Below are 9,141 nucleotides of genomic sequence, written 5' to 3' on the forward strand. Positions count from 1 at the left end.
TTACCAGACCATGCCTTTTGTAAAAGCCCATAGATGTTTATTTGATTGAGTTTCTTTAGTACTACATAAAGAATGGAACCATTTTGGGTGCAACTCATGCAACGTGCATAAAAAGAACCAAGGTAACAAAATACACTTATCTTTTTTTTTTTAATTGGATTTTTCAAATTTAGTATAAACATTTACTTGACAAAGATTGTTGCCATGGAGTTAGGATCACCCTGATGTAGTAATAATATAGACTAATGATAATAAACAGCTATGAGCATTCAAGTCCACATGATGCTGTATCCAGAACTATGGGAAAACGGGGCCAGATTCCATTGGTACAGTAAGTGGACTGTCTGCCAGTACATGCCTGCATAGCTTCCAAGTGGTAAATCAGTCTGGTTATGTTCAATAAAAAGTACATTGTAATCCATATAGGTGTACATTTGATACAGGACTACAACCTTTAGTTTCAGAAGCTATGTTTTCATCCTAGCACCTGTATCTCGTGGAGAATTCGGCATCTTTTAAAGACCATTGTAAACGTAGATTGAGATTAGAAGATGAAACCTTTTGATAATTTTTAAAATGTTTTAATATAAAAGTACCGTTGGTAGTAATGCAGTATGTCCGGTAAACTCATGTAAGGCTTTTCTGCTCTGGAAATAAGCGCTTCATTTACAAGCTCCAGACGCCATGCTCTGTGTTACGGTAAACATAGCGATATGTATGACGTAACTTTGTATTGTAAATAGTGGGCAAACGTACAGGCTGAGAAATCCAACCTATTAGGATGTTATGGCGTATAATGTATCCAGCAATGCTAAGAGTGATGGGTGACTGGTATTGAAGATAGATTATTATTGGCCTGGTGATTGATTGATTGATTGATAGCAACAGAATAATATAATGGATAACCACTGGGCACAGACATCAGTTCAACGTCTAGTTTTGATTTACATTTGGTTGAGTTGTCAACTAACGTGAAATCAACAACAAATGTCACCATGTCATTGGATTTAGGTTCAAAGTTGGGTTAAAAAAAAACAATTTGATAATCTTTTTTTTAATGTGGAAATAACATTGATTCAACCAGTTTCTGCCCAGTGGGTAGTATATTAGCAGCAGATTTATTCTCTAGTTTTTCCAATTACTGCTGTGCTTTAATTCACTACTACATTTTCAGATACATCTTCTGTATGTGTGAGAGGTTACAACCAGGGCCCATATTATCTGTCGTTGAAGAACTCAAGTGTCACATTAATTCCATATGTATACGTTATTAAATATGAGGGCAACAGCCGCCCACAGAAGGTTAATCATGTAATGGTCGGTGAATCACTACTGTACATCCCATGCAACAATACCAAACGCTTTTCGTGGGGGGGGTCTCCTTGAATACCCCGCTTGCAGACGCAACAATTTAACAAGAGGTTCGAGTATAGAGTCTGAACACAAAACACATGCATTTAAATATTAGAACCTACACATCAGTTCCAGTCAGTCTGAACAGAACACCTTATCTGGAAAGAACAAGGATCTCCTCTATTTTTCCAAGAGCTCAAGAAGTTTGGGTATTAATAGAGACAAGTTACAATGATCATAGGAATGATTGTTCATTACCAGCATGTTAAGCATTAGCATTAGCAGCTAGCTGCAGCAGTGGACATGGATCATCTAAATACTGCAGGAACAGAATCATTCAATGTATAGCGCTTCACTGATATACAAGCTAGCCTAAAAGTGAATGGATAAGTGGAATAGGATTACTTGTGCACAATTCACATTGGCAGGTCAGGTTCGATAAAATATAAATGTATCATGATACTGTGTAATGTAATATATTAAAAATTATTCCGCTATTTGACATTCTCATGCATACAACCACAAGAAGCAAGTCCATTGAAAAATAGTCCAAGCATATTATTTTTTTTCCTGTGGAAAAGGCTGAGAAGAAGAAGAAGAATAACTTAATGAAACATTTAAAACATGTGCTGCCTGTCCGCAGAGTGTGTGCACGTCTGGTTTTATACAGACGAGCACCTCCTCACTTCTGCATATCACACTGCAAGAGGAGCACGATGGACGGATCACTCTTGGCCGCCTCTTTGAACTCATCCAATGAGATCTGGTCATCGTTATTCTTATCCATCTTGCTGAAGATCCTGTCTACCCGTTGCTCCGGTGTCAGGCCATCCTCGTTCATCTTCATCATGATCACAGTGCCCACCATTTTGTATATGGCCTATAGACAACCAGGGTTGATAGGTGAGGCGATACCACAGAAAGGAACAGGAGTGTAATGAATTCAAGAAAGATCTATTTTCACACAGTCTTGGTTATTAATCTGTTAACATGTTCAAAGTTTAATCTTGATACTTCTGAATTTATATACCAATGTTCCCCACTGTAACATATAAATATATATAACATAACACACTGCCCTTACCCACCTGGACAAATGGAATGCATACAGGGCATTGGGAAAGTATTCAGACCCTTTGACTTTTTCCATGTTTTGTTACTTTACAGTCTTATTCTAAAATGTATTCAATTGTTTTTTTTCCCTCACCAATCTACAGACAATACCCCATAATGACAAAGCAAAAACAGGTTTTTAGACATTTGAGCAAATGTTTAAAAAATAATTAAAAAATGAAATCACATTTACATAAGTATTCAGACCCTTTACTCCGTTGAAGCACCTTTGGCAGCGATTGCAGCCTCAAGTCTTCTTGGGTATAACGCTACAAGCGTGGCACATCTGTATTTGGGGAGTTTTTCCCATTCTTCTCTGCAGATCCTCTCAAGCCCTGTCAGTTTGGATGGGGAGCGTTGCTGCACAGCTACTTTCAGGTCTCTCCAGAGATGTTCGATCGGGTTCAAGTCCGGGCTCTGGCTGGGCCACTCAAGGACTTTCAGAGACTTGTCCCGAAGCCACTCCTGCGTTGTCTTGGCTGTGTGCTTGGGGTTGTTGTCCTGTTGGAAGGTAAAACTTTGGTCCAGTCTGAGTTCCTGAGCACTCTGGAACAGGTTTTCATCAAGGATCTCTCTGTACTAGGCTCCGTTCATCTTTCCCTCGATCCTGACTTGTCTCACAGTCCCTGCTGCTGAAAAACATCCCCCCACAGCATGATGCTGCCACCACCGTGCTTCCAAAGGGTTGGTGCCAGGTTTCCTCCAGACGTGACACTTGACATTTAGGCAGAGTTCAATCTTGGTTTGATCAGATCAGAGAATCTTGTTTCTCATGGTCTGAGTCCTTTAGGTGCCTTTTGGCAAACTCCGAGTCGGCTGTCATGTGCCTTTTACTGAGGAGTGGCTTCCGTCTGGCCACTACCATAAAGGCCTGATTGGCGGAGTGCTGCAGAGATGGTTGTCCGTCTGGAAGGTTCACGCATCTCCACAGAGGAACGCTGGAGCTCTGACAGAGTCACCATCTTGGTCACCTCCCTGAACAAGGCCCTTCTACCCTGATGGCTCAGTTTCGCCGGGTGTCCAGCTTTAGGAAGAGTCTTGTTAGTTCTAAACTTCTTCCATTTAAGAATGATGGAGGCCACTGTGTTCTTGTGGACTTTCAATGCTGAAGACATTTTTTTGGTACCCTTCCCCAGATCTGTGCCTCGACACAATCCTGTCTCAGAGCTCTACGGACAATTCCTTTGATGTCTTGGCTTGGTTTTTGCTCTGACATGTACTGTCAACTGTGGGACCTTAAATAGACAGATGTGTGCCTTTCCAAATCGTATCCAATCAATAAAATCTACCACAGGTGGACTCCAATCAAATTGTAGAAACATCTCAAGGTTGATCAATGGAAACAGGATGCACCAGAGCTAAATTTAAAGTCTCATAGCAAAAGGTCTGAAAACTTATGTAAATAACGTTTAAAAAAATTTTTTTTTAACATTTGCAAAAAGTCTAAACCTGTTTTCGCTTTGTCATTATGGGGTATTATGTGTAGATAAGGATTTTTTATTTATTTAATCAATTTTAGAATAAGGCTGTAATGGAACAAAATGTGGAAGAAGTGAAGGGGTCTGAATACTTTCCAAATGCACTGTATGTGAGGATGCTGTTAATCGAGTATGGCTCGGCCTTCAATACCATAGTGCTCTATAAGCTCATTACAATCAGCCCTGGGTCTGAACTCCTCCCTATTCAACTGTGTCCTGGACTTGCTGATGGGCAGCCCCCAGGTGGGGAAGGTAGGCAACATTACCACCTCTACACTGATTCTCAACACGTGGGCCCCACAAGGGTGCGTCCTCAGTCCCCTCCTGTACTCCCTGTATACCCACGACTGACTGGCCTCACACAGTTCCAACTCCATCATCAAGTTAGCTGATGACACGACAGTAGTAGGGGCCTGATTACCAACAACAACGATACGGCCTACAGGGAGGAGGTAGGCACTCTGACAGCGTGGCACCAGGTAAACAACCTCTCCCTCAACGTTAGCAAAACAAAGGAGCTGACTGTGGACTTCAGGTGGAACCAGGCTGGACACACTCCCATCCTCATCAACAGGGCAGCCGTGGAGACAGTCAATAACTTCAAATTCCTCTGCGTACACATCTAGAAGCTGAAATGGTCAAACCACTTGGAGACCATGGGGAAGAAGAAACGACAGCAACTTTTCAACCTCAGGATGCTATCCCCGAGGCCCCTCCGTGTTCTACTGGAGCAGCATCGAGAGCATTACTGTCAGTCTGCATCACAGCCTGGTACGGCAATTCCACCACCCCAGACAGCAGTGCACGTCAGAGGTTGATACGTGCAGCCGAACGCACCATTTGGGTGCACACTTCCTGCCCTACAGGACACCTACACCAAGTGTCACAGGAAGGCCAAGATGATCATCAGGGACCCAAGCCACCCAAGACACGCCCTGTTCTCCCTGCTTCAATCACTCAGATGCGGGTAGTACAGGAGCATCATGGCAAAAACTGGAAGACTGGCCAATAGTTTCTACCCTCAGACCATCAGGCTGTTGAATAGTCAGCAATCTACTCCCCCAATTGACATTTTCTCCCCACACCCTCTCAACGGTCACTTACCTTCTGCTCCCCCTAGGGACATCCCACCCCTCTCATCGGTCACTTACCTTACCTGCTGCTCCCCCTAGGGACATCCCACCCCCTCTAAGGTCACTTACCTTACCTGCTGCTCCCCCTAGGGACATCCCACCCCCTCAAAGGTCACTTACCTTACCTGCTGCTCTCCCTAGGGATATCCCACCCCCTCTAAGGTCACTTACCTTACCTGCTGCTCCCCCTAGGGACATCCCACCCCCTCAAAGGTCACTTACCTTACCTGCTGCTCCCCCTAGGGACATCCCACCCCCTCAAAGGTCACTTACCTTACCTGCTGCTCCCCCTAGGGACATCCCACCCCCTCAAAGGTCACTTACCTTACCTGCTGCTCCCCCTAGGGACATCCCACCCCTCTCATCAGTCACTTACCTTACCTGCTGCTCACCCTAGGGACATCCCACCCCTCTCATCGGGACACACGTTCTCCTGATTTATCTGGTGGCTAAACTTGATCGTCCTCTGTCTCAATGTTTGCCTTTGTAGCATACATTCAAATAACATGCACTGCTGATTAATTAAAACTGGATAAACAACTTAAACAGCTAGTATAAGCTTCATGGGTACAAGTAAATGAAAAAACATATAGGGCTGGTTCCCGGACACGGATTAAAACCTAGTAGTGGACTAAAACATCGTAATCTGTGTCCGGGAAGCCAGCCATCAGTGTTATTCCTTACCTCGATGATCTCTAACATCTCCACCCGGGTGATCTTGCCGTCTCCATCCAGATCGTACATGTTGAAGGCCCAGTTGAGTTTCTGCTCGAAGCTGCCACGCGATGTGATGGACAGGGCACAGATGAACTCTCGGAAGTCAATGGTGCCGTCACTGTTCTTGTCGAAGGTCCTGAAGGCGTGCTGCGCAAACTTTGACGCATCGCCGTACGGGAAGAACTGCGGGGTTGAAACATTTATTGAGAGACAGCTGTGATATCCAACTATTTAAAAACATCTATTTTTAACTAGCATTATGATTGGTTAATATGACGGGGAAAACATGAACAACAGTACAGTTCTAATATAGAGAAGTCAAACCCTGATTCTGTCGGTTCTAGCTTCCCTAGTATTTCTTACAATCACATTATATAATCAGAATATCAATAATTTCCCTAGCTAGAAGCTATAACATCATATACATAATTTCTCCAGCATCGGGTGTACCACACCTCATACACACCTTGATATAGAGTTGTTGAAACTCGTCCAGGTTCAGTCTACCACTGGGGCAGTCTTTGAGGAAGCCTTTGTACCACTGCTTCAGCTCGTGTTCGTTAAACTCTGTGCTCTTCACCAGGTCCTCCATCACCTCAGGGGTCAGCTTGCTGTTCTGTTTTCCCATGATGCCTGTGGTGCAGAAAGGATTTATTTTGAATAGAAAGGAAACTCCAGCACACATTTAATAGATCATAGACCAGTGTTTCGGTCTCAATAAACCTTCATCAAGGTATTGTTCTACTAACATGTAGTACAATATAGCACAGTATGTAAGACATGCCTTTATTTTATTTCTATCATGGTTATAGAAAAAGCCTATCACACATTCAAATGTATGCTGTGCATTATAGTGCATTATGCATAGCGCATAAGATGTTATAAACATGCTTATAATGCATTATGATGGGAGGGTTTTCATAGGAAGTTTTACCAACAATTTTGCTCTCAAACCTGTTTTGTGTCAAACAGTCCTTTTGTAAAAAAATCAACAACAAAAAAACAACAATAATGAATTGCTTGGTTGATTTCAATGAGGTTGATTTTGACATGCACAGATGCTTTCCCTGCCTGACGCCAGTGTTCTATTTGTGTTCTCTAAATCTGTTGGCACCACATCGCATCTGGCCTGACATCACACAGTGTCGGACAGGACCACTGCCGTCAGCACGACCACTTCATCAAGCGTTTGATCATCACCTATCAGGTTACCCGTCTGCATTTTACCTGTAGCCTGTAGTCTTGTGTGACAGACTGTCGTACGCCAATTTTGGTTCCATGATTACCTGTAGCCTGACACATGGGATGCTTTACAAATGACACCGTATTCCCTTTATAGGGCTCTGCTCAAAATTAGTACACTATATAGGGAATAGAGTGCCATTTGGGACATACACCTGGGCTTTTAATTGCAGTTTATGTTTAATAACTTCGAGGGTAGAAACCTCCAGAGGAATCTATTCATTAATGGAAACAGAGTGAGTGATAAGGTATCCATCACACAGTGGAGGGATTAGATGAAGTCAGTGTGTAGCCCGTAGGGTGAATGGGCAACAGGCTATCGTTGGTACTTCGGTGATCATATAAAGCCTTTTGACTAATGAATAAACAAGGGAATCAGCCCATCTGGTGAGCTGCTCTCTGGTCCTCTTCAATAATAAAAACGTGCAATTCTCACAGCCTGGATTAACATTAGCTGCTGCTGACACCTGTCTTGCAAATCTGTTGACCACAGTATATAATGTAAGCTATATGGGTGTTCATATTGTAGCCTATATGCGAAATGTCAGTTGTTATCCTGACCTGTCCTGGAAAACATAATCCAAATCAAATTAACTCGGGACTATTTATAAATTGACAATTGAGGGAGATCAGGATAACTGATGGCCCTGGGTGTAGGCTATGCAGTAGGATATGCATACGGTATATTGTCATGTAGTCATGGTCAGCGAGCACTGTGCTTGAACCAACAACCATGTGTTAAGGTCACAATTTAGTGAGGAAATCCCCTCACCTGGTTGTCCAGGGCTTCATTGAAAGGGAAAAACAAAAACCTGCAGACAGTTGGGCCTCCATGGGAGGAGTTTGACACCCCTGACATACATAACCATTACACGATACACAGGCACAGTATATTGACATGGGCTTGGCTCATTTGCAATGTAGGCTATGTTGCATACCCAACATTTTGCGCAAACTATATTTTTCATAAAAAAATGACATATATTTAGATGATGCAACCAAAAGACTTGTGTTTAAATAATTTAGATGTTACATAACATAAAATGAGCCTAAGTCATTAGGCTACTATGCATCGAATGACCTTGAGGAGAAACATATTGAGCGAAGATAGGAGAGAGAAATGATCAGGGGCAAGGTGAAAATGGGTTTGGCTCCTACGGTCTATTTGTTAATCTAAGATTAACGTCGTTAGACATTTAACAAGGTATAGGTGTCCACCTCACATGTACGCGCGAAACTAACATGTGATGTGGATAGATATAGGCTATTTATTTTCAGATAGAACATGTCGTTTCAGTTATCCAGTTCATGGTACGAGTCTGCTCGGACAGAGAGAGAGAGAGAGAGAGGTATGCAAGTGCATTCCGATAGAAACGACGCAGTGGTGAGGGAATTAAACCTCGTAAGTGAAATCACACCACTCTATTTATCGTGTCATTTTTCACCATGCGCATAATCTTAAAATATGACAAAAACTGACAATCAACCCATAAAATTACACGATTGTCTGGTCATTCTCATGAAATTTGAATAGAACAACGAGAAAAACACGATTTTGATATTATTTTCTAAATATAATGAATTAACTCAGGATGTTTTTAAAACGTTATGCATTAATTTTAATGATGGATGCGCAGGTGACAATTCCTCCCCCAAATAAAACGCCAGATCTCATTAATCGAATGTTTTTAAGGGCAGGATACCCCCAGTATGAGATACATCGTGAATGGAAATGATTAGCCTATGTCTCTAGACAATCATATAAAATAATAAAAATGACATGCTATGACAACATAAAACAACATTCACTGTGTCTGCCGCAGACAAATGCTTCTTACCTTATTTTGGAGATGCTACCGCTAATGGCAGTCTGTACTGTCGTCTGTTAGACACTGTAAAAACCTTCCGATGATCAAGAATGCCCAAATGGGACTATCCCTGAAATTGGCCTCTTCAGGACGCAGAGAAAAAAAGAACGGTTTTCCGTGCTATTCCAAATGAGGCAGGCAGCAGCGGCAGTATTGGGACCGATCCCACGCTCGTCTCGTCGTTGGTTATGCGACTCTAGACATACGGCGTCACCTCACCAGTCAACAGAAGAGTTG

At 42.6% G+C, this 9,141-nt stretch overlaps 1 protein-coding gene across 1 annotated transcript; it reads right to left on the reverse strand.

Moving 5' to 3' along the window:
* Window positions 1-103: 103 nt before the first annotated feature.
* Window positions 104-9,117, reverse strand: vsnl1b (visinin-like 1b). The gene is made up of 4 exons (XM_024430510.2): window positions 8,875-9,117; window positions 6,261-6,427; window positions 5,762-5,977; window positions 104-2,233 (listed from the first exon to the last, which is right to left on the reverse strand). Exons 2-4 carry the CDS (start codon window positions 6,420-6,422, stop codon window positions 2,036-2,038), a joined length of 576 nt encoding a protein of 191 aa, XP_024286278.1. The 5' UTR covers window positions 6,423-6,427; window positions 8,875-9,117; the 3' UTR covers window positions 104-2,035.
* Window positions 9,118-9,141: the final 24 nt, after the last annotated feature.

Source organism: Oncorhynchus tshawytscha, linkage group LG08 (assembly GCF_018296145.1).
Source record: "Oncorhynchus tshawytscha isolate Ot180627B linkage group LG08, Otsh_v2.0, whole genome shotgun sequence".
Taxonomy (NCBI): domain Eukaryota; kingdom Metazoa; phylum Chordata; class Actinopteri; order Salmoniformes; family Salmonidae; genus Oncorhynchus; species Oncorhynchus tshawytscha.

What these genes read in the sequence shown, in the direction of transcription:
- vsnl1b (XM_024430510.2), bottom strand. Translation starts at nt 6,422, where the DNA reads ATGGGAAAACAGAACAGCAAGCTGACCCCTGAGGTGATGGAGGACCTG. An exon ending in TTCAACAACTCTATATCAAG is followed by an intron (nt 5,978 to 6,260) that starts GTGTGTATGAGG and finishes TCAACCCCGCAG; the next exon opens with TTCTTCCCGTACGGCGATGC. An exon ending in AGATGTTAGAGATCATCGAG is followed by an intron (nt 2,234 to 5,761) that starts GTAAGGAATAAC and finishes GGTTGTCTATAG; the next exon opens with GCCATATACAAAATGGTGGG.